Source organism: Athene cunicularia, assembly GCF_003259725.1.
Source record: "Athene cunicularia isolate RWA chromosome 14 unlocalized genomic scaffold, athCun1 chr14_part1, whole genome shotgun sequence".
NCBI classification, from domain to species: Eukaryota; Metazoa; Chordata; class Aves; order Strigiformes; family Strigidae; genus Athene; species Athene cunicularia.
The window spans coordinates 11635639-11661105 of NW_020799118.1; the positions used below are offsets into that span (position 1 = coordinate 11635639).

A 25467-nucleotide genomic window follows, 5' to 3' on the forward strand; every position below is an offset into this window, starting at 1 on the left:
AAAAAAGGAAAAAGGAAAAAAAAAAAAGAATTAAAAAAAAACCTCCTTCCAAACCTCTACAAGGCTCATGCCAAAATAAAATAATAAGAAATAAAATAATAATAAGAAGAAGAAGAAATAAAATAAAATAATAATAATAATAATAATAATAATAATAATAATAATAATAATAATATAATATAATGGTGGTGGTGGCAGCAAGGAAGAAAGTGAGGGAAAAACTGAAGGGAGGAAGGGAACAGGAAAGCAGGGAGAGGTGGACACTAAAACCCAGTTGATATAAAAGCTCTAAAAGAGCCAGCTAGTAATAATATCACAATGATACAGGTACAAAAAGGATAAAAAATAAACGTCAGGCTGATAAAGCAGGCTACGCTGCCAAGAACAAAGATGGCCGCCCTGGCTCCGACCATCAAAATGGCTGACCCCAGCCTGCCAGGCCCCTCGCTCACCCTCAGCCCCCGCCCCACCCACTCCCACACAGACATGGCAGAGGGGTGCATTTGGGGTTGCATTTGCTATAAGCTAGTAACCTTGATCAAACGAGTCCTCCGAGGAGTCGCTGAAGGAAGATCCTGCCTCAGCCTCCCGCAGCAGCAGGCAGAAGGGCTGCTTCCGGCCCGCCACCGCCTTTGGCTTCAGTGGCCGCCCGGCCGCCGCGCTGCGGGGGGCTGCCTTGGGACCACCGGCCGCCCGGCCGCCCTTCCTGGCCGCTGTGCTGTAGAGACTGGGCGGCCGCGGCTTGGGGACAGACGGGGGCTGCGCCGGCCACTCATCCCTCAGGGATCCCTCCTCCTCCGAGTCTGTATCTGTGGTCAAAGCGGGTGGGAAGAGCGTTACACATCAGAGAATGGGTGTTTGGGGTTTTTTGAGGAGTGCGTTGATGTTTCTTTGTGAAGAGGCTGTAAACCAGGAGGGAAAAGCAGCTGCAGGAGGGGCTCTATGCTACCATTTTCCACCCCTGCCAGGTCCCTCCATCACAAGTCTTGGGCTGAGCAAACACAGAAACATTTATTTCCTTCTTTCGGTCAGAAACAGACACGCTCCACCTAGGTCAAATGACTCCTGTCCTCCCTTAAGACAAGAGTGGTTTTGGCTCAGGAGCAGAAAACTGAGATAGACATTTCTGCTATGAAGATGTCCACCGAAGGTGCAGCAATGCCAACAACCAGGCCATCAACCTGAATTAGTCTTAAACGATGGTCATGATCAACACTCTGACCTACATCTTCCCTTCTACATGAACCAATTCTCCCAGAGGGTTTTCAACAGGGGCAACCAGAGCGAGCCCAACTGCCAAGAAAGCAACACATCTCACTCCAAATTTCTAACTCCAAACATGCCACCCCAGACACTCTAGTGCACCAAAACAGAGCAGGGACCAAGCTGCTCCTTGGTCTGTGAGCCATGGCTTTACAAAGCTGCCAAGCCCCACAGGTGGTGAGAAGTTATCCAGTGGTCCCCTCTAGCATCTGATGAATGGAACAAAAAGCATATGGTACCCATGGACACAATAAAAGCGGGTATGAACTGTCACTTCCCCGCCTGTGAACGCACCATCAGCTCCACAACATCACAGACCCTGCATCAGGGACCATTCCAGCCTGTGAGCAGCAGCAGATGCTCTCCAGCATTAACTCAGGTCAGGCATCGCTCCCCACTTCCATTGCATTGGTAGTGGAGAGGAAGAAAAAAAGATAGCAAGTTTAGGAGGCCCAAAGCCCAAATACACAAATTATTCTGGGCATCTGACTTGTTAAAATCTGTGGGAACAGGATGCTCAGCTCGGCCTTTGGATCTATGCCCAAGGTTTTCAGGACTCCAGCTAGAAAATCATGAGGTTAGGAGGCAGAAGGACTTGGCACCAGTCCCACTTCTCCTCATCTATAAGAGCAGCCCACCAGTCATGGGAGGTGCTGACATATGCTTGACCTGCCTCCCCAAATCCATCACGCTTGAGTGACCAAATGACAGGCTAAAGCCCCTTCCTTGAACCTTCACACATCTGAAAAACAACACATCAAAGCTGATCTGTTTCAGAGCCAGTTCCTCAGTGACAACAATCCTCCTGAACTGAGATTCATGCAGTGAAGAGGCATATTTCTACACCAAGAGACTTGCTGGAGAGGGGAGAGGTCAGACAGAAGCTCCCTTAGGTCCAGGAGGGAGTTTTTGTTCATGAAATCACAGTACCAAGTGCAAGGGCACTGTAAAAGTTCCCTCTGCCACGAGCCAAGGCTCTTAGCTCCAGCAACAACCCATGTCTCCTCTCTCCATTAGCTCCAGAGCTCCCAGTTTAGAAGCCATGTGTCTGTCCTTGGGAGTGAAGCACATTCAAGAACAGAACTGTTCGGTGGTGTGTACAGCACGATCAGCCAAAGGTTGTGTTCAAGTCCAGTGGACACAATGGCTCCTATTTTGCCACATAGATGGCTAATTTCATGACAAACATTTGTTCCATTGGAGAATCACTAGCTCATCATCTTCCCCATTAGTGAAACTTCTAAACCAGTGCTTCACAGAGAGACATATCTGTTATGCATACAAACACCCCATAAGAGTTTTAACACGGGCCTTAAATAGCTGCAAGCAAAGGAAAAAATGTGTATGCAAGTGAGCTAAAACAAGTACACAACCAGGCCTCAGATCATAAACCCCAAGTCCCTCACATGCTCTCTGTCCCACTGTCTGCCTGAACTGTTAAATACTCTTCTACCTCTGGTTCGCCTGTCTTCCCAACACTATCTGCAACCCAGTTTTCCCTTCTGTAACAGGGGTCCCTAACTCTGCTTGGTTGCAGGAACCTTTGTCCAAAGGTGCACCTTGGGTTCAAAACCAGCAGTCAGTACACAGGATGCTGGGGCGAAGATTAACACTGACAGGACAGGCGGGAAGGCTGAGCACAGTCAGCCAGGAACCAAGCCAGGACTGAAGGGCAGGAGGATGCTCATTAACATCAGTGTCCCCTGGCAGGCTTTGCCTTCTCCAACTGACTCCATGGCATAATCCTAAAGCAAATCCCATCCAACTCAACAAGGACTTTGAAAGTCAACCATTAACCACCTCCTGGAGCAGAGGCTATGAGTACTCACTCATCTGACAGGTAGATGGAGAGTGTCTACTTCCACCGAAAGCAAGAACGTGGGTCAACTTTTTTAAAGTGTTTTCCCCCACTGATGATCAGTACAACACAGGCCAGGAAGAGACGCACGGATACTGGCTACCTCTTGGACAGCAAGTTGGGCAGACAGCTCACGCTGACCCCAAAGATGCAGCAGCACTGGTTAGCCAGGGAGGAGGTCACCTTTAACTCATGAGCAAAACTAGACCCATCTCCAAGACCCCTTCCAGGAGGCCAGAAACCCTCACCACAAGCCCCCACAACATTGTAAAAAGAGATAAATGAGAGTTTACTTACTACAGGAGTAGCTGCTAACTTCAGATATTGCTGGTGAATGGGAAACCTTGAGCTGATTTTTGACTTTTAATCCCACCTCCATCTTCTTCATTTTGGCAGCCACTTTGTTTTTACCTCCCTTGGTGGTTTTCAGTGACAGGCCCAGGTTCTTGGCCAGGCTCTTCTTCTCCTCCTTGCTTGGCAGAGCCTCATGAGGTGGGAGGTACCTGCTGCCACCTCCACTAGTTTTCACCTTTCCCCCAGAGCTGTCAACAAACTTGAAGGGGGATTTGAGCTTGTCTTGTTTGGTGAGAGACAGGGCCTTGTCAAGCTTGCTGGCCAGCTGCTCCTGATCTGATGGCACCTTCTTCTTTTTGATCTTTAACTGCCGATGTGAAAGGAAAAGACACAGGTGAATACAGAGCAGGTATCATGGCAGACCTGAGGGATTTTACTAGCCCTCATAACCGTCTCTCATGCATGCTAGTTAAAAAGGCCTCAAAATGATGGTCTTAAACCCCAGTTGCCATAACCCACCATGGTGCTAGGGAGAAAGAAGATGTCAGCAAACAGCACAGCTTTACCCTGATTATCAAGCACTACAGATTCACAGGATTAACTTAGAAAAATTGAATTTTCTTCCAAAAGAAATACGTTCATAGAACAACATGTTTTTGAGTTCTTTTTTTTCAACACCCTTTTTCCAGGATATGTTTGGGTTGGTTTTACAAGCTTTTCTCTAAATCACGAGGGTTAAAAATCTTCTTTACCCAAAACCCCAGCCAAATAGATATGGATTTCCACATAATCAACCAGCTCCAGAGACTGGGATGCCAAAAGACCAAAATACTTCTCAGCAAGAGCATCAGCACTAGTGCATTACAGCCAGTGCTGTTATATCCTTTCCAGTATTTTCTTCTTGAAAAAAGTAAATATACTTTACATGTGCTACAGCTAGATAACAGCAGCTGTAACTCAGTACTTCATCCGTATGCATTTTGGATTGCAGCAGCAGCTTAAAGCTCAGAAAATATCTCATTGCCTCAACAGGAGCAGAAGAAAACCATATATTTAAAAAAGAAAGGTTGCGCTACCCTTTCGTCCCTCGCTTCAGGAAGACCATTCCCCTCCATGAGGCAAAGGGGTAAACAAGCACTGCTCTGGATTCAGAACTAATGCAACACTGCAATGCTCTGGATGGCTTGAAGGCACTTGCCTCTCTGCTGCCTTCCAAAGATGTCCAACATCCATAAGCCAACGTTAGTCTCTGCAAACACCCCTCCACTGCACAGAGTTGTCTCATGAAGAGCTTCTAAACCCACATGAACTGAGTGCAGACACTTTTAAGATCAGGAGGTATCCAGTGCAAGCCAACACCAGCAAAGTGGGAAAGAGGTCTGCTTTTGGCCTGTGGCTCCATGTTCCCCATGAGGGCACTGACCTCATTTGAGAAGCTGGGAGCCGCATCATGCTCTTCCCAGCTCTGGTTCCTCCCTTTCATCTTGCCACTGCTGCTCTCCACATCCTCATCCTCCTCCGGGAGGGCCCCTTTGTGCCTCTTCTTCATGCCCTCGCCAGTCTCAGAGTCTTCGGAGAGCAACAAGGACTTGCTCAGTCTGCAAGCCAAGCACAGGATGGGTCAAGATGGGGAGCTTTCCTCCCTGTGATACCCACCAAGCTCAAAAGTGAGGTTAAATGCCTCCTAGGACAGTGGGGATCCTCAGCAGGAGCCAAGTCCGCTGTGAAGTGACAGCAGTTCAGACAAGGTTTTCCACCAAATGGGAGAGCCAAGGAGCCTTTCTTGCACTCTCGGCCACCAGCACAGATGAGGGTGCCTGAAATCAGAGACCTGCAAAGTGGTCTCTGAAATGAAGTGTTTGGTGTCTTAAGTAACAGCTACTGAAAAGTGCCTGATTTGGTACAGAGCAGCAGAGGGAAGGACAGACAGCTGAGCTGGCCCTGTAGGTCCTTTTTCTACTTTCATGGACTCTGTAGGTGCAGAGAGAGATTCCTGAGGCCCAGGGAGGTCCCTCACTGCCCAGACACTTGCTCTGGTTGCTCAGGTATGAGCAGAGTTGGTAAGGAACTGCCACGCAGGGTGACACAGAGGGACAAAGGCACTGCAGGGACTGGCTCACTCAAAGGACAGGCAATCTGCTTTACAAGCCTGGGACCTCTGTGAGAGGCATATGCAAGCTATGTCTTCGATGTCACTTTGGGATTTGGGGGGAAAGGAGAGGGTAAATAAATAATAAAAACAAAAACAAAAACAAAAGTAGGTGAGACTATAAGCACATCTTTCCCTGCTCCCCAGCTGTCTCCAGTAACTATTCCACGGATGATCTCTCAACACCTCAAAACCTCTACCAAGCGTCCACTACAAGTTCTCATGTGCCACCTTCCTTCACGCTAAGCCTGCTGGCCCTGGGTCATACCACCACCACAAAGCCACTGACACGGGGCAGCCTCCTCAGCTTCCAGGCATTTCCCCTCCCCTCCATCCTCTCTGCTGACCTCCACAGACAGCTAAACCAACACCTGAAGCCCTGGACACTGGCTGCGGGTGCTTCTCCATCTCCCACGCCAGGCTGCTCAAACATTCCTGGGATGGGCCCAGACATGCATACGCAACATGATCATGCATGCACACATGCACAACTCCAGCCACCTCTGGATGCCTCCAGCCTGTCCAGCCACCCAAACACAAATAGCAAAACACAGAGCCACCAACAGGACAGATTTTCAGAAGTGCATGGTCAGTGGGAGCTGGACACCTGAATCTGATCTGCAGTCTTGAGAGGATGTTTGCAAAAATACATAGCACGCAGGGAGGCAGCTCGTAGGTGCCCCCCCATTGGAGACATCTGGCCATCTACAGATGGTTAGATGGCCAATGGTGGTGAGATCCAGGCATCCAAACAATAGCAGTTGGACTTGCAAAAGACAAAAAAGCAGAAGACAGAATGATCCAGACACTTGAGAGGTCAAGCAAAACCAACTCCCACTGATTAAGGGAACAGAGATGAAGACAGCAGAAACACAGCAGAAAGGCCCTGCAAAGTAGATAACCTGGAATAGCCCTGTCCTTCCAGTTTTTGACATCAACATCCCTGCAATTAGCTCTACAGCACCCGCTTGCACCATCCATTCTCCTGAAAACACATGAGGGCGCGCTCCCCGACACCAAGAGCTCACCTACAGGTCCCTGCCCAGCCGGCTGCTCTGTATTACCTCATATCTCCTCAACTCAGCCTGTCCTACTTGCACCCAAGACAACAGACATGTGCCCTACCAGCGGGGAGGAAGGACACTGGCACTGTATTCCCACTGTAAGGCACACTCACGTTAAACGCACACGCTTCCACAACACCACTGCTGCCAGAGACCGGCCTGCCAACACAACACCACGGCGAGCCCCCGCTGCATCTGAGATGCTCTCCCCAAGTAAGACCCTGGTGCAGCGACCCTGCCATTTTCCCATCTTCCCCAAATTCCAGCCTTACTTTCCACTCTTGCTGTCACTCTTCCCTCTCTCCTTAACGGGTGACAGAGCGCTTGATCCAAGTTTCCTCTTCCTGGGCCTTCCAGGGCCTCTTCTCGCCAAGCTTCTACTTTTCTCGTCATGCTTTTCCCTTTAAAAAAACCACACGCTTCACTGTTAACCAAGGCAACAACAAAAAAAAAAAGCAAAGGAATAAAAAAAAAGCAAAATCAAATCTTGCAACCAAAAAGCAAAACAAACAGGGGAAAAAAATAAAGCAAATCCAAAAAAGAAGAAAAAGGGAAAAAAATTAAAAGAAAGCAAGCAAGAACGGGAGCCAACCCAGAACCTTCACCTGCCACCAAACTGCTAAACTGAGCTGCTGAAGCCAAGGTTGTCTCTAATACGGTCTCCCAGCCACATTCACCAGTGATCAGGTTGTTGTGTCACATAGCCTAGGAGTGTGTTGTGCAAAGCTCTGGCGGGCCGTACCAGGAGGAGAGGAGAGGAGGAGACAGGGAGAGATGGAGGGCTGTTTTCTCTCCCAGATCAAGAGACAGTGAAAGTGCCCAGCTGGAAAAAAAAGACTGAGTGAGCAGCCTGTGACTTACTCGGAGTCCCTGCGCCGCTGCAGCTTCACCAGCTCCCGCTGCTTCTCCTTGTAGCGGCGCTGCAGCTCCGCCAGTCTCATCCTGTAGTCCAGCTCCATCGCATCCATGTTCTCGATGGCAGATTTGATAGAGTACATCTATGGTGGGGAGGCAAGAGAGGGCGAGAGGCTCAGGACATGTCCAAGGTCCTCACCTAGACCAGGGTGGTGCACACTGGGGTGCCCTTGCAACAGCCGAGGTCTGCAGCCTGGCAAGGAAACCCTCCATGCTTAGAGTGGAGCAGAGCACACTTGCCCACAAGCAGCACAGCCCTAGAGCTGTACCCAAGCAAAACCAGCCGAGCGAAGATGTTCTGTGGCTTACACGTGGGATGGAATCAGCTTTGAGGGAGAGCAAGCCTGGGAAAGAACCTGCAGGATAAAATACACCCATGGAGTCTCTTTTCCCTTATTTGAAAAGATAGATCAGAACATTCTCTGTCTTGGAACACTTGCTGGGTACAAAATAATTCATTGGTCTCTTCCATGGGGAACAGTCAGCAAAGAAAAAAAAAAAAAGGAAAAACCCTCCTGCCACTACTTTTATTCATCCCCCTGCTGCCAGAGCAGTAACAAACAAGTTCCTGCTGGCTTCGTCTTACAAACACCACTTCTAGGGCTGCAGAGGGTCCTGCTGAATTCAACGGTGTTGATTCACAAACAAGGGAGGAAGCTAAACTGCACCACACCGACTCCTGCGCCGGCTTGCTTTGCTGAACGCGGAAGGGCAACACAAGCCGGGTGGCAAACGGTCTGGAAGAGCAACCTGCGGTGAGTGGATGCACTGCAGCTTTTCAGGCTCAACTACATTAAGAGCTACTTACTGGTTCATCTTTCTTCTGCATCCAGCTGTACTTTTTGTTGGGATTCAGCTCTCGAGGCAGCCGGATGGTTTTCAGACTTTCCATAAAGGGGGTGGAAAGTACTTCCATGAGCATGTGGGTGCTGGCAGCCAGTAAACTCTCCAGTGTTGGCCGGACAGGGAAACTCTCTGAACCTGCTGGGAAGGACAGGGGGAGGAAAAAAAAAAAGCTATAGAGGTTCACATTCCAAGACTGCTCCTCCAGCAGGCACAAGAAGCAGCTGATGTCCCGTTCTGGACCATGGCAGCTCAAGGAGCCTCTCAGCCACCCTTGGCCCCCACTTGAGACCTCCTGTTGTACCCAGCCATGGTGCAACTGGCAGTTCCCATCACGTCTCGCCTCAGGAAGTTACTGGAAGGTGAGATCTTTTCAGGATCTGCCAAGCTCTTGGAAAGCATCATCTGGAGCTACTGGGGCCTCTTGTGCCAAACCCCAACAGACTGTAGACTCAGTGCCTGCCAGAAGGGTGTTACCCTGGCAGCGCTCGGCAAAGTGGGGCTCTGTTTCCGCTACGCATACCACAGACTGTCTAGACATGGCAAGGGCCTTTGAAAGGGGAGAGCAGTACAAAAGCCACACGTAGCTCAGCCTACTGCAACAAAAACCCTGCTCTAACCCCATCCAAAGTACCAGCCACTCCTGCAACTCAGGGCAATGCTCTCCTTGCTGCTTGGCTGAGTTGGCAGGAGGTCCCACCTGTGCCTCTGCTCCTCTGCCCCCACAGAGAGCGCAGGGACCGTATGCAGCGAGGTCCAAGGCTGGACAGACTCCGTACTCATGACTTACTCTGCATTTCTTGCTTCCGTTTCTCCAGCTCCATCTCTGCAATTTCACTCAGCAAAGTGATCCCTTGCAGGAAGGAGTGCTCCAAGGCCTGGTCAGGTAACACCTCCACCTTCATCTGGGATGGAGTGACACTGGTGGTGGTGGTCAACAAGGAACAAGCCTGAGGCATTTCTGTGGCGGCCACCAAAGCGTTCATCCCAGCCAGCGGGTCGCCCGGCTTGATGTCCAGAGCTGGGATTTGGCAAGAGATTGCCTCTTCCGTGTAGGAAGGGATCTCTGGCCCCTGCTCTCCCTCCTCAGGGGGCAGGTTGGGAAACTCCCTCCCTCGGGGCACGTCGGCACTCTGCAGATCCATGGCTACAGAGGCCTCCTCCCGCTGGGGCGTCAAGTCCATCTCAGGCGGCTCGTTCTCCGTGTGCACGAGCGAACTGTCATAGTCCATGTGCATGGAGCAGGCTTCTGCTCCGCTCCCGGTCTCTGCCTGAGCCTCTGCTTCTGCAGGGCAGGCCACAACCTGGTAAGGAGCTGGGCAGCTCTGGAGGTCTTCCTGGTCTTGTTCCATAGCACCCAGGGCTTCACCTTGATGCAACAGGAGATTGCAATTGTCCACATTCTGCACTGGGACGGCTGCAGAGGTGGTGATGTTCAGAGTCCCCATGTCCTGCTCACAGATGCCTTCTTGGCTTTCCTCCATCTGCACCTCTGATTTCACCCTCTCTTCCAAGGACTCCTCTTCTGCTGCTGCTTGGATGGGCTCTAGCATTTTGGACGGAGACAGGTGGATGGGCTTGACCTCTGGGGAAAGCTCCATGTGCTCAGAGCCTTCGGCAGGCAGCGGGACGTCAGGAGCCAGGCCATCTGCATCAGATGCTGCGGTGGGCTGGAGGAGGTAGGGATAGTGTCTTCCAAAGGAGGGAGGCAGGGACTGGAAAGGATATCCTGGGGGGATCTCTGCAAGATAACAGAATGGATAGGCTGTGTAATTGGCTGGGTCTCCAAAGCACCTTCTCTTTCACTAAGGCATAGAGATGCATTCCCTTTGCTTCCATCATCTCTTGTCTCTTCCCATTCTCAAGCAGTAGCTGCCTTGGGCACCTCTCTCCTGGCCAAGCTGCCACAGGCAGCAGCACCCCAGAGGTCCCTTCTGTACCTTTCCAGCACTCTCCTGCAACTGCAACTGCAGAGAGATCTGCCTCTTGTATCCTTCTCCAACTGAGACTTCAGCCCTGGAGGAACCAGCCCAGGCTCGACCCAAGGGAAGAAGACAGCCTACAGCCCCAGGTGCCCCTATTGACCCAGGCATTGATCCCAGCCCATCATACCACCCCTGGTCCTTGCCTCTCCCCCACCTTTTAGAGGAGCTACATGGTTTTCTCTAGGGGAAGGGACGGAAGCAGGAAAGAGCCGAGGAGAAAAAGGGAGGCAGGCACAAACACAACGGGACTCTGCCAAAGCAGGGCTCTCTTACCTGGGAACAAGGCCTGATATGGACCAGCAGCCTCTTTTTCCAGCTCCAGGTCTTTCTTCTCCACAGTCTCGGGTGCCTCTTCCTTTGGAGGGATGGCAGGGGCAGGGGGTGGAGAGGCAGGGGGCGGGCTGGAAGGATGGGAGCTGGGGGTGGCGGGGTAGGAGTAGGCTGGCTGCGAAGGTGGCTCCTCCATCTTTTGGATCACCTCAGCTTTGAGCACAGACACGGGTGAGGCCCTGGGAGAGAGGGGAGGTGGACTCACAGCCTTGCTGTAGGACGTGGAGGCACTGGGAGACAGCACAGGTGGTTTTCGGTGCACCAGTCCCGGGGCAGAGGAGGAAAGGCCTGATTTGGCACTGTCCAAGCTCCGTTTTGTCACCTTCTCTTCCATATCCGCACGCTGCTCATTCGCCTTCAATCTCTCCTGCAACAAGGACAGAGCAAAACTCAGCACGACATCTCTACCTGCCCCTGGAAAGCAGCACAGACCTACCACCGAGCAAGACCAAAACATGGTCTTACCAAACATGCACTGGAATAAAACACACCTTCCCCAGTGCAACACCATTTTAAGACCAATCTGATGGAGGGTAACACTGATCAGTGATAAGCTTTTACAAATTCCCAGCTCCAGGAGTCATGTGAAGGGTGTTTCAGCTTTCACTTGCAGTCAAAGCAAACCATTTCCATTTCTAATCCAGACCAGCAAGCATACATGTAAAATGAACGCTGAAAACCAGACAACCACTGTAAAAATGAAATGGGTGTAAAACAGCCAAATGAAAGCTCACAACTTCCAAAGTAATTTGGTGAATGGGAGCTGGCTCCAGTGTGATTGCTGCCAGTATTGTAGCTGCTTCTCCAAGTCACTGAGGAGGTTTTTTTGGAGGTGACCAGGGATGAAACCACTCAACTAAACGGAAACATGCATAAAGGAATCAAGACTGTGCTGCTGCTGGGCAGTTCTCCTGACAGCACTGTGCAATGGCTCTACAACAAACCCCTCCAAAACCCATCCTAACTCTGCAGGATGCACCAAATGGCTCCTATCCCAGGGACCAGGGCAGGATCACTCAATGCATCCGTACGCTTGAGATGCACTTGCAACACAGGCAGAGCTGCTTTTTTCCTCCCCCCAGAGACTCGAACTTCAGGTTTGTTTTACGCCCAAGAAAGAAGCTCTTGAAAACATACCACGAGCTGGGCGCTCCTCTGTAGCTCCATGGCATGGGCTGCTTGCTGCTGCAGGATGTACAGCTCGTGCTGCCGCAGCAGCTGCTGATGAGAGAGGAGCTGGAGCTGGTGAGCGTGCTGGAGGGAGCTCCTGGTTGGGGGGTACATGGCAGGCCACAGCGGGGGTGCCCGGTCCATCAGCTCCGCTGGGGAATGAGTAGAGATTTAGTCAGGCAGGCAGGAGGATGGGGATGGCTAGAGGATTCAGGATTGCTCAGGGCAAGCATCTCTACCCCAGTTCCAGGACGTGGAGGATGCCAAATACTGGACTGTGCAGAAACGCGACCAGAAATGCAGAGGTGAAAGCATGCTGTCTTCTCCTTGGCAGCCCCACTCCCACAACCCCATGGGTCCTGGGGCCGTCTGACCTGCTTTGCTCTCTAGGCACCCTTGGTTTGACTGTCCCTGGCTGAGCCCATGAGTAGATTCTCCTAACCAAGGACTCAAATTCAGTGGGGTCCTGCAGGGAATAAGAAGCCCCTGCTGAAGATTACACATTTCCATCTCCAAAACACCTAACAAGAGGCCAGCTCACACTCAGAGCTGTGGCTGCTGGTCCCCACAGTTACATACACTCCTGTCTAGCCCTCTCCAAAGCCTGTCTCCTCCACAGCTGTCAAAGCATGGTCACATCCTTACCAAAGTGTGGCAAGTGCTCGCTGGGGATCACAACAAGCTGCCCCGACTGCGGGTCTCTGGCAAACTGGTAGGCGGAAGGGAGAGCCCCCCCCATGGCAGGGGGGAAGCCTGGAGTCATGCCCTGGTGCAGGGAAGGATGACCGAGTCCTGGAAGAAGAAACACCACAGTCACAGCTCAGGGGATCTCCTACCCACTCAAGAAGTCATCTACCATTTGATTGCTCTAAAATATCGCCTTCCCCCATGATCAGGCAGCAGCCTCACTGGGCACTTAGCAACACCCCTTCCTGGATTACATTGGTGTGAACACCCCATGGACACGTTGCTCCCTCCCAGGGCACTCACCATAGGGATGGCCAGCCAGCCACATGGAGGGGCTCCCCGTCCTGGGGAGCCAGGGGTGGGCTGCCAAGTGCGAAGCTGGGTCTGCAGACCAGCGCCCGGAGCCCGTCAAGGCTGGGCCTCCCGTCACCATGAGGTTGGAGTTCAAACCGTTCGTAGCACAGCTCGAGGGGTGTATCCGGGCAAAATCTGCCAGCTCCTTGCTCTCTCTGGTGAGGGAGGAGGCAAAACAGAGTGAGAGAGGGTCCGAGTCCTGCAGGTTACTGCGCGTCTAGAGGAGCTGAGGGTTGGGACCAGTACATGCAAGAAGTGTGTCTGCAAACCAGGGTCAGACACTCAAGGAGAGCTGTAATGGAGGTGGTTAATGTCATGTCCAGAATTAAACATCCCATCTCTCCCTCTCTTTGGAGCAGGCACGGATTTGCAGCAGTCTATTAGGATTGCTCTGCTGCGGCTTCAGGATCTCCCTATAACCCCCTCGTATGAGACCCAGCGCTCCTCTCCTACACCAGGATGGATGCAACCCTGTTCCCTCTCCAGACAGGCTGTCCCCGAGCACGGCTTGTGGCACTGTGGCAGGAGACCCCATCTCCCTCCAACACTCACCTGAGCAGCTTCTCCTGATCCCGCTCCAAGCGCCCTGCCAGGAGGTGGCTGTCCCGGTGACGGCTCCTCTCATCCCCACAGTCATCTTCTGAGCGTCCGTGTCCTAGGAGACAACCCAGAACCATCAGACACAAGAAACTATCTCGGTAAAGCTGTCCCCTCTCCTCTGGGCACGGAGACGCAGTACACCAGGAGCCAGCACACCCAAATGCCACTGTCCCCAAGACTTATCAGATTCAAGTCCTTAAGGACTGAGCAAGGCTGTCTACGCGATCAAGATATTCTCACGAAGGCGGCTCCTGGGAGCAGCAAGGTGCATGTGGTTTGAGGTTCGTGTCTCTAAGCCATCAAGGGACCCACTCGTCAGGCCAGTCCGGTCTCCCAGGACAGGACAGCCACCAACGTTGGAGCAACAGGACCAACAGGACCATTTTTGCTGAAGGACAGTGGCAGATTTCCCATCTCAGAAGGAGATGAGGCCCAGCTAAATCCCTGCATCAAACCACAGAGTCCTGCTTAGCAAATCTCACGGGGAGAGATTTTTATCTCTGCAACTTCTGAAGCACCTTCTGCTATTGTAAACCAGTCTGGGAGCACTGGACATGCTCTGAATCCCTGTCCTTCTGCAACAGGCAGAACCAACACTACGGACCCTCAAAAAACCCAGCGTGCTCTGTTCTGCAATTCAACCCGTTAGCAGGAATCGGCATCCCTGCCCCAAGCCATGCAACAAGAAAGGGTCTGGCGAAGCAGGGACACATATGGCAGATGAGGGCAAGAGTCCAAAAAAGGGGGGCCAGAGAAACAGCTTGTCCAGAATCAGAACAGTTCTTGCAAATACAGCCTGACACAGTAACAGCCACGTCTGCGAGAAGTTAGCGAGCACCTTTGCAGGAGCGAACAGCACCACCTCGCTCAGCCCTGCCAGGACCAGGTATTGGGGCCCCCTTCCCTTATTTCATCCAAGGTCTTCACCACAGCTGCCTGATTTGAGGCTTGCTTTTCCCTAGTCTCTTCCCTAGCTTCTTTCTTGCATATGCATTTTTTCCACAATTCCCTGTTGCCCCTCTCCATGTTATGCTTTGGTGATATGATCCACTCATAAATCCCAGCCCTGCTTGCAGTGAGCAGCCAGCTGGTCTAACAGGGCCAGGAGGAAGGTGTTTGCTTCCCCTCAGCTCTCGGTGCTCCCTGCCAGCACATCCCCTGCCCGGGCAATGCTCTGCACCCCACAGGGCTCAGCAGCATAGCATGGCCTCACAGGCTACACCCTGGCTCCCCGGCAGCCCTTTCCAGGGTCCTCGCTCTCCCATCTGGATAAGGTTTGGCACACGGAAAAACAGCTCGGAACATCAAGCCTACTCTGCTGACAGGCAGTCTTTTCAAGGAGGGCTCCACTGTGTATTTCCACAAACCTAGACAGCCCATGGTTTTCTTGCTGTCAAGTCTCCAATTCCCTCAGCTTTTACTGTCAGAAAGAATCCAGAAACAAGACAATATCTCTCCCGGCTCCTCTCCTCAAGGCTCCTTCCAAGGGCTTCAGGCAGAAAGCAAAGATGCTTTAAAACCTCTTCCTCCCGAAGGACTTTCCAGGGTCACCATGTTTCCCTTGCAGCCTGGCAGGACACTGTGTGCAGTGGCTGTCCCCAACCAGCCCCTCCTCGACTCCCTGAACGATGCCCCATGCAGCCTTCAGCGCTCAGTTTTTACAACTCAGCCTCCACAGCACGAGGCACAGTGGTTTTTGAACCCCTCCAGACCCCCAGCACCCCTCTCTGCCTCTTCGCCAACATCCCCACTCGCACAGAAATCCCCCTCCACCCCCTAGCCCAGGTTCTTCCCCCTTGGAGCCCCTTTTCCTATTTACTTCCCCCAGCTGATGCCCAACTGCCTCTTCAGTGTCAGCAATATGGAGCAAGCCCTTGGTTAACTCAGAGCCTCCCTCCCTTCCTTGGCACAAGGTGAACTGACAGGCACCCCCAGCCTTTTATTAGAAACACATGATTTTGTTATTTTATCTTTGTTCCTCCCTCTCTCATCTACATTATTTGTGCTCTGTTATTTATAGACAGGTTTATCATCTTTTTCTCATCCCCCATCCAAACACACACACTTCCTTATTCCTCTAATTCCTGCCTAGCCCCCACCCCGCCGACAAGACGGTCCCTTTTCTGTACAGACTGATGATTGTCCAGACAGTGAATGATCATTTTGTCTATATATATGAACATGACGCACGGACCGCATAGAAAAATTCAATCAGTTATGCATGGAGGAAAGGCTTAGGCCCGTTTCCTTGACAACCAATGCCCAGTACTAAATACTTGCATTTTACTTGCCAAATACTACAGATTAGCCAACTAAAGCCTGCTTTCTCCTTCTTAAAAGGTCTAAACATTCAAGCACCGTCCTCTCAGCGCAAGCAAGCTAATGTTATTAGACAAATATCTCCTGGCACACAAAGGGGGGGCAGCATTTGGGGGGCGAGAGGAGGAGAAAAGCAGTCTTGTTTTCTGTCTGAAAGCCAACTGCATCACTTAGCAACGAGCCCGGAGGCCTGCCAGAATTCAACCCTTGTTTGCAGCCTTTTAGTTCGGCTCAGTAAATTACATTTAACGCAAGCTGGGAGGGTCTGGGACGATTGAACGCCTGAACAAACAGCTCCCTGTGCTGCCCACGAGGTCCTCACTGGGCTCCCGCCCGGCCGTGAGGAGGGCAACGGGAGGCGATGGGAACAGGGAGAGGGGCCGCTGGCTGGGACAAGCTGCCTGTCACTGCTGAAGTTCTGAGAGGGGAGCAAAGGCAGAAAAATGGGAAAGGCGAAGGCTAAAAATGGAAAGCCAACCATTGCTTGCCGGCCGCTTGCTTTGGCATTGCTCCCTGGCATGCCAGAGCCGAGCTCTCCCGGTGCTGGGCAGCCCCAGGTGTTACCCTGCTACACAAGCCAAGCAGAGCACCAAAAACCTCGACGGAGCCATCCCCCTCCTGCCAGCACCATGGCTTAAATCAAACCCATGAGATTAAAACTCCAGCACAAAGGTGGATTAAGGAGTTTCTCCGTCACTCCCTTTGCTAACAAGGATCAAACACATAGAGAGGGGTTGTCCTCAGTGGTGGACAGAGGGGATGGGAGGAAAAGGGACTCCCTCTTGCATGAGGAGTCTCACTCCCTGCTGTAGATTACAACGTTCCCTTGGCTGGGAAGGGGAGGCAAAGGGAGCTGAGGATGCCAAACTTGGCTCATGCCACGCAGCCTGCACTGCGTGGCTGCTCTCCCCATGGAACAGATCCCACAGGGAAGTCCTGAGACAGGAACCTACCTTTGATGCTGCTGAGAGACAGCGAGCGATCCCGGTCTGCCAAGCTGGGCCCCAGTTTGCTGCTGCTGCTGCTGCTGCTATTGTCCTTCTGCCGGGCCACAGCGACGGCAATGCCGACAGGCAAGTGCCTCACCTCCACCTCACCCTGAGAGCCAATGCTCTCACGGCCAAAGGATTTGGCACTCTCGGGTCTCTCGGGGTCCCTCTTCAGCTGCTTGGCTGGCTGCTGCAACAGCAGCTGCTGCACTTTGGAGGTGCCCAGCTGCGAAGAGTCCAACTTCACATTGCCCAAGCCACCAAAGGGGCTCTTCTTGCCACAGCTCTGCCGGGACGCGGTTTCCTTGGCAAAGTTGCCGCTGTACTTGATGAGGCTCTGCATGGCCGACCCTTCGCCATGGGAGGCAGGGTGGAGGACATCTGCAGCACCCCGCGAGCCCACCACCGAGGACCGCGGCAAGCCACTGGGGTCAAGGTAGACCTTCTTGGCTTCCTCCTCTGCCCGGGTGACATGGTTGTGCTGCGCGGCCAGCACCGCCATCTGTGTGGTGGCAAAGTTGCCCATCTCAAAGGGTTTCCACTTCTGCTCGGGTGGTTTCAGCTGACTGTGGTCCAGGTGCTGCCGGGAGGAGTCCAAAGTGCCGTAGACCTTCACCGCTTCTTTGGAGCTGGATCGCTGGAAGCGGTCCCGCTCACAGGGGCGATGCTCTGCCTCCGGACTCGGCTTCAGCAAGTCCTTGGAGGCCAGGAACTCCCGGCTCTCCGGAGAGCCCAGTCCCGGACGGTTGAGGAAGGGCTCTGAAGTGACCTGTCTCTTCAGCGCCATCGAGTTTGCCCTGATCACCGAGCCCTTCTCCCTCAGAGCCTCCATCCTTTTGGCATCGCTGTGGCAAGAAAACTCCTGGGACAAAAGTGCACGGGAGGCATCCGCAAGGCACCGCTCTGTGGGTGACTGCAGCACCCCCACCTTGCCAAGGTCCTTGTCCTTTGCCTTGTTGTCGCGGGCCTGCGAGGCGATTTGGATGGGCCCGCTCCTCTCATCGTAGGCTTCGACCGAAGGCACGAAGGTGGGGGCGATGACTTTGTGCTCCCTCCCCAGCTCCTTGGCCGGCGGGAAGATAGTGTACATGCTGGAATGGACGGGCTGCGGAGGGAATGTTGTGGCCGGCGTCATCTTCCCCGGCTGCGAGGGGTGCGGGGATGGGCAGCTGCAAGAGACGTGCAAAGCGCCCACGGAGGGCAGGAGGGGCTCCCCCCGCTTCAGCCGCTCGGCGTGGGCGTGCGCAGAAGGCCTCATGTTCTCATCGTGCCGAGCAGGATCCTTGGCACAGCGGTCCTGCTCAGCACCCAGGACCTTCAGCATGGGGTCCCCGCCACCGTTGCAGTTGCTGAGGGAAGAGCTCTGCAGCGGGTTCTTGGACTTGGGTTCCCCACCACCCGCACCCCGATTTGGCATGTGTTCGGCCAGGAATGGTGAGAGACGCTCACCGACCTTCACCGCCTTCTCCACCACGCTCACTTTCCGATCGCTGTCAGGCTTGGTGTCCTGGGTGAGGTCTACCACGCTGCGGGGCCGGGGCTCCTCCTTCGGTTTGCCCTCCTTCTTGGCAAAGGGCAGGGACAGATCACTCCGGCATGCCCGTTCCTTCCCACCGGGGTCTTTCAGGCCTTCTTTCGAGCTCTTGTGCAGCTGCCCAAGGTCCTTCTCCCGGAGCAAAGTGCTCGACGTGTGGTTGCCCGCGGTCCTCGAGAGAGGAGGCTGTGGGTGCAAAGCGGACTGGCCCGCGTGGCTGGACAGGTAGAACCCATCTGCAGAGCAAAAGCAAACAAAATTACCACAGGCCTCCAACCCCTTCAATCCTATACAGAGACAGGCGAGAGGTGGCAAACCAGGAGGAGGGAATGGATTTCAAGGATGTCTCATGTGTCCAGGAAGGATCAGGGCGAGGAGATCAGGCAGGTACTTCCACGTGGCCCTGGTGGGATGCAGGACAGCCCCATCCCCGATGCACACTGAGCCCTGTGATGTGGCAGCATGTGGGGGCTTCAAGGAGGGACTTGGCCATGTTCCCTACAGCACAGCCGCATCGAAGACCCTGGTACTGCTAAGACCAGGAAACATTCCCAGATGATAAACCCAGAGGGTTCCTGCTCTTCATCCTCAACATACCAGCTTCCAGCTGCTCCAGTAGCCAAGCAAGCCCAAAGGACAGGGTGAGCACAGCAACCAGGGGCAATCGAAGGGAAGGGCATGTGGGGACCCGAACTCACCTTTCTGTGACTCAAAGAGGCTGTGTTGACCCAGCTGGGCCAGGAGAGGACTGCCAGCGCTGGGGGGCTCGAGGTGGCTTAAGGGAATGTACGACGGGTAGAGCCCGTTAGGCAGATGGGAAAAGCCTGCAGAAAATGGGAAACAGAAGAGGGAAACATGTTTCAGCCCAAGCGGCACGCTGCCTTGGAACGAGCCCCGCAGGAGCACAGACTGTTGTGGCTGCCGGTCCCTCGCGCGCCAGGAGCGGTGGCTGCGAGGACGCAGGCGGCAACGCACGCAGCCCACGGTGGGGAGCGCTGCTCGGGGCCCCCACTTCAGCTACTGAACCCCCACAGCGCAGGTCCCCCAGCTTCCCCCTTGCCCCTCTGCGGGGCTCGAACGTTGCAACCGGTGGGCTGCACACAGAGCACACTGCTTTCTGAGTAGAGCCTTAAATCTGCAGGCGAAATGACCAAACCACCCAGCCGATAAGCTGTTTTATCACAAGTACAGTGACCTGCGGGTGAGGGCACACCCTGACACCCTTCCTGAGCAGCGATAAGACCCTCTTTCCAGCACAGCTTTGCCAACACAGCCCATCCCCACTGCAACTGCTCAGCACCTGCTACAGATTTTGGGAAAATGTGAGAGCATCCTCCACAGCAGCTCACACAAAGTATAGTTTCACGTATCAAACTCAGCATCTTATCCCGGAGGAAGGCAAAACAGCAGAAAATCCACCACCCATCCATGAGTTGATATGAAAGCAGCGTGTCCCTAGGGCCCTGCTGCCAGAGGCCTGGATTATGTCCTGAACACTGGGGCCTCCTCCAAAAGTGGGCCCTCCAGCAACATCCTCATGCAAATAATTGATGATATATAATTCCACCAGTGAATACCATCACCATAACAGTGGTAATAACACAAGTTCTGGGCTACAGGCAGCAATTCCTCTGCAACACTGCCACCAAACGGCACCCGTGCGATATTACAGACCCCAGCACTCCGCGAGCATCAGCCACCCAGTTGGTGCCATCATTTAAAAAACAAATAAAAGCCAGCAGGAGAGTCTAAAGGAGACAGTCAAGCCCTCTGCAACTCTTCTCCCTTCCCCTCTGACGCTATTAGCAACCAACTTCCCCAAAATTCAACAATCCCACCGAAAGCAACCAGGCAACAACTCTGTCAAGAGTCCAGCATCCAACTGGATCAAAACAACATCACATCAAAACCCAAGAGGAGACAGAGAAGTTCAGTCCCCAAAGCTGCACGTGGAGCACCATCTGCGAGAGCTAGTCAATATTTCACATTATTTAGACAGCCAGGATCTCTTTCGCGTACATGTTTGCATCCCGGCATATGTGCTTCACCGACGCGGTGCTCCGCACAGCTCCTGGCCCAGATCCATCGCCCGACAGCTCCCAGCAGCATCACCCGCACACGCCAACCCTCCAGTCGCAGGACCAGGAGAGCTGCTGTGCCCCCAGAGTTCAACACAGAGCCCATTCCCAGCGGGTAAAACTTGCTATTCCATCTCGGGCAGGGCACTAAGCGTGCACACACATTCACATCTCTCCTTGGTAACCCCAAAACCTTCACGCTGGAGCATTTCCAAACAACTTTTTTTTCTTCCAGGGCTGGAGAGCGTTGGGTAGCACCCAGGAGCACCTACCCCAGCTTAGCTGTGAGCAGCTCCACTCCACAGCATGTTTGCCTCGGCCGCACCACTCCCGCACGGCTGGGCTGGCAGCGAGCCAGCGTCTGGGGCAGGAGTGACACATTTCTGAGGGAATGCGAGTCCCATCTGGCAGAGCACATGGCTGCAGCATGGCAAACCCGCTGGAGCACCCCATGCTACACCAGCCCGGCAGCCGCAGCCCTCAGACATCCCACGTGAGCCCCTTCTCCCAGCCAGACCTCAATCCCGGCTGCAGCCACTCCAGCAGGAGAGAGCACCGGCATGGAGATCCCGGCAAGACACATCCCACGCTGCAGACTCCGCCGTGCACAGATGGCCATGGCATGTCCCCATTTGCACATGGTGCAAGGACACGAAGCCAGCTGTAGAGCTCCAGGAAAGGACACGATCCGGCCCTGCCATCCAGCACAGGGACACCTGTGACATAGCTTAAGCTACTGGTACCCAAAGAGGCATTTTGGTACCGGTTGCATTGCTGGACCTACTGGGGCAGATCTTATCCTACCCAGGGATAACAGAGGGTCAGCCCCAGCTCCAAATGCCTTGGGGTTTCTTCTGCCTTCAGCTTATCACATCCCACCACAACGACTCAGCTTCAGCCCAGGGACTGCAGGAGGAAAAGGAGGAGAGGGAAGGTCAGACAAAAGAACGAGGGGCTGAGGAACTCTGGGATGATAGTGGCTGAAGGGCAGATGACATCCCCTCCAGCTGCCCAGCGTAAGATGAGCTGTCACAGAGGTTTTCTAGCCACTGTGCTGAAGCAGGGAACAGAGCAGTAACAAGCAGCTTCCTTCACGCGCAGTCTGAGCTGGGGACGTTGAGGTGGACAAATTGGGGATCCTGCAGGTCATCACCCGAGCTGGGAAGCAGCAGCAGAACCAAGCTGATGCCGCCAGCCAAGCCCCAAAGCCACCTCACACAGGGCAGCTCATCCCAGCACCTCACACACGCCATGGCAGGAGCGCTGCTCCTGTGAGAGGCATAAGGTCAGCCCGGGGGCTCAAAGCTCATCTAAAAGCTTTGCAAGTGGAGAAACTGAGGCACAGGCAAGCACAAAGTCTTGCCTGAAACACCTAGCTGACCAGCAGCAAAATCAGAGACCCACTTGAACCCCAGCCTTGGGTTCAACGGTGACACCGTTTTCCCTTGCTATGTGCCCGCAGGAGAGGCTGCCTGGGCTGTATTTACCTGGCCTCTTCCCTGCCAGGAACCAGAGCCGGGGTAGGGAGGAATGATCCAAGCCACTGCCTTCCTCGGGATGAACCCAATGCAAATCCAACCTCGAGGCACTGCCAAAGCATCCCTTCCTCCATACAGCCCTCCAGCAGCAATGCTGACAGCCTGGCCTAAGACTCGCACACAGCCCGAAACTTGCTGCCCTGCTCCCCCGGGAAGGACCCGGAGGAGAAGCTGTTCCTCCATGCACCAAAGTAGCTGCATTTGCAGGAGGCGGCCGCGGGCAAGTTGCTCCCTCCTTGGATCTCCACGCCAGAAAGCAATGCCAAGGGGAGAAACTCTACCGCAGTGAGCAATGCACAGCTCACCCCAACCATGGGCTTCTGCCAGGAGAAGGGAGGGGAAAGGGGGAAACCACAACCATCTCCATCTGCCTGGGGCCAGAGTGTTTGCTGAACCAGCGCAAGATCCGCTTCACCCAGGGACACGCCGACAGGTCTCAGCAGGCTGAGCCACGCTCCTCCAGCCCACTGCTTGCCCAGAGGCACGCTGGCACCACGGCACAGGCAGGGAGGTGCGAGTCGGCAGCGCTGCCAGCACCAGACCGGCTGTGCCCCCATTCCCTTCACCACCATGCCAAACACGGGTGCCCACCAGCACGGCCTCTGGCCACCTGGGAAAGGCACCACCAACATCAATCTCATCGGAGCACTTTGCCAGTATGGGTACACACGATCCAAAGCAGCCTGGCTCAGGGAGTAAAAGGGCTTAAGAGGCACAGAGATGACCCATCAAGATGCCTTAACCCTGCAGGAAGGCGACAGTCGGCACCCAAAATGCCACCTTCCAGCTGAGCTCCCCCTGCAATGGTGGTTGGATGGTGGGTGTAGTGGATGAGTACAGAGGGGGGACGCACACCCGTCCCCCTCCTTCCCAGCTCCAAGATGATAAAACATACCTGCTTTATACGATTGAGACATAAATCACTAAGGGCTGTTATTAGAGGAACTTCGCGTGTGCAGATGTGTCAGTCCCGTTGAAAACATCTTCTTCATCTTTGCTCAGCTCTCCAAAACGGCACGGGCGGGGGCGAAGAGGTACGGCCAAGTGACTCACCACCGAGAGGGGATGTGACTGATGGGGAGATGAGATACCAGCAACCGCACAAACCGCACACCAAACGTCTGGAGGCCGGAGGTCGCGTTGGGGGAAGCGGGAGGGAAACGGCCCCACGTGCTCAGCTTGCTTGGGGTTTGCCCAAAGCTCCCCCGGAGGAGGGAGCCGCCAGAAAACAGTGCCTAGCAGAGGTGGTGAAGGCAGGCCAGCAGATGTGCCCGCAGTGGAGTGGGCTGCCATGTGCAGCCAGAGTTTTTAACCTACAGGCTCTGTCCGTCTCGGCCCCCACTGTCCCCAGACCTGAAATTCAGCTCCAGCTGAATGAGTTGGCCAAGCCTGGGTTGTGGTAAGAGCCAAGCAGGAGGGGGACATGCTGGATGGGCAGGAGGGGGACATGCTGGACGGGACATGCTGGACCTGAATGCATCTTCTTCATGGACATGGCTCTGGTGGATGAGCCAGGCTACATGCCTAATGTGATGTGTGTGCACCAGCACTAGGAAAGCTGCTCCATCCCAGGCTGGCTGCAGGTGAGCGGCCAGCACCTTCACAGCATCCCCGTGCTGCCCTCCACACCAGCTGCCAACCTAGCACAGAGGGGAGGGGGCTCACTTGGGCACCCACAATGCATCAAGGACAGCAAGAGGAAGATACGCAGACACCACTCAATGGGGAATTCACTCCCCTGGTCTGGTTTTTAAACCAGCCAGCAGCATTGATACACCAGGGAGAAGCAGCATCCATTTGCAAAGCCTCTGCTCATGCCCAGGGATGGCTCTCCGGTCCCTGCCATAGCCTCAAAGAGAATCACACAACAGGATGCAGCTGTGTCACAAGCCACAGTGGCCTGGCCGGGCAAGCAGGCAGCCACATGCAATGCCAGCGGCAAAGCACAGCCTGAAGCCGAGCCCTGGGCACAAGCCATCTTTGCCCGTGAAGCCACAGCCCCATCACCGGAAGATCGGCAGCCTCCAGCGTCCCGGGAGAAGTGAAGTAACTCTCCCCCATTGGCCCCATCTGCCCGTTACGGGTTTCTGCCACTTATGAAATATTTCCAACCGCCAACACCTCGCTTCATCCTCCCTGGGCCATGATGGACGGACATACTGCTAGGAAGCAGGCTGGCACCACACTGCACTGGGCAAGGGGCTGTGGCCACAGAGGGGCCCGAGTTAAAAAGTCTGGGCCCACAGTCCCTCTGATCTGAGCCCAGAGGGGCTGGGAAACACAGCAGTGAGGCTTTGGGTTTATTCCCATGGGATGTTTTTAACTCTGGGCACCTGAGGGAGATTTGCAGCCCCGTTGCAGCTGGGGTCTCAGCTGGCTGCTGGGCTCTGGCACAGAGCAGGAGCCGCAGCTGCCCTTGGCTGGGAGCACCGTCACCTCTTCCCCAGTCCAGCTCACAGCGCCTCGCAGCCAGCCAACTGGGACACCAGTCCATGCCACAAACAGCTGGATAAACGCTTACATCCTCATGAGTCCCTTTTCCCTGGCAGGGAGAGAGGGGAATCGGGAGAAGTCCAAGCACAGCGAGTACCCACCAGCTGCCAGCCCCTGTGGGGCCCCCTCCCACCGCCGGCAGGATCGCCGTACCAGCACCAGCTGCCTGTTCTCACCATCACTGGTGCATCCCTGATCCCCTCCCTGAAGAAGCAGCAGCTTCCCACGGAAAGACTCTTTTAGGGCCCCCCCTCCTCCAGCACACACCTCCCTATCTCTGCCCCACGAGGCAGGGGCACACAGTGTGGCGAGGCACGGCCGCAGCTATTTCTCATGCACACATTTATGGCTGCAAGCAGCTGAGAGCCAGGAGTGCTGACAGTGTAAATCTTTGCCACCTCCTCTCCTGTCTGCCAGGGCAGCTCTAGTGACACCCAAGGCACTGGGAGCTGCCTTGACTCCGTGCCACACACGAGACACCAGCGATACAAGCCCCCGAACATGCCGGACTGAAACCAAAGCCCCCGGATCAGATGCACCTGGACTGCAGCAGCGGCTGCTCCCAGTCCCTTTCCCTGTAGCCCCAAGCTGCTGCTGCCGTCACAACCCACCGCCCTCCACCCCAAAACCCGATCCTGCCGTATTTACAGCCCGTGCCACGAGGCTGGCAGTAGCTTCAAAGCCTTAATTTACAGCTTCAATTCTCGGCATCCCCTAAAGGCCTTCGATCTCATCCCCCGAATCCAGAACAGCCAGGTCAGTTTAACTCCCTGTTTCATCTTCTAAGGGCCCCAGAGAGCTTGGAGACAGCATCCTCCAGTGGGTGTCCACACTCCCAGCCTCTGCTGGCTCAAACACCACCACGCTGCTTTCCTTTAGCTGCAAAAATCACTTATCTTAAAAGCCAAGTGAGTTTCCCCCAGCTCAGTGCAGCTCTCTATTGTTTCTTTTAATTTTATTTTATTCCACCTGAGAATCTGTGTCCAGGCTGCTTTATTTTTAAG

The 25467-nt window shown here is 54.1% G+C and overlaps 1 protein-coding gene across 3 annotated transcripts in view; it reads right to left on the reverse strand.

The window, feature by feature from the left end:
* The window catches only part of TNRC18 (trinucleotide repeat containing 18), a 55113-nt gene that overhangs the window by 18848 nt on the left and 10798 nt on the right, over window positions 1-25467 (reverse strand). The window contains exons 2-15 of one of the 3 annotated variants that reach the window (XM_026858773.1): window positions 19053-19178; window positions 16785-18590; window positions 13465-13567; window positions 12862-13067; window positions 12517-12663; window positions 11839-12023; window positions 10645-11068; window positions 9177-10127; window positions 8352-8524; window positions 7490-7626; window positions 6901-7029; window positions 4839-5013; window positions 3419-3782; window positions 534-809 (exon numbers count right to left, since the gene is read on the reverse strand). In XM_026858773.1, coding sequence (XP_026714574.1) covers window positions 534-809; window positions 3419-3782; window positions 4839-5013; window positions 6901-7029; window positions 7490-7626; window positions 8352-8524; window positions 9177-10127; window positions 10645-11068; window positions 11839-12023; window positions 12517-12663; window positions 12862-13067; window positions 13465-13567; window positions 16785-18237 — 4723 coding nt within the window. In that variant the 5' untranslated portion in view covers window positions 18238-18590; window positions 19053-19178. Of the gene's footprint in view, window positions 1-533; window positions 810-3418; window positions 3783-4838; window positions 5014-6900; window positions 7030-7489; window positions 7627-8351; window positions 8528-9176; window positions 10128-10644; window positions 11069-11838; window positions 12024-12516; window positions 12664-12861; window positions 13068-13464; window positions 13568-16784; window positions 18591-19052; window positions 19179-25467 lie in introns of all 3 variants that reach the window. The other 2 variants (XM_026858772.1, XM_026858774.1) reach the window with 2 other exon arrangements.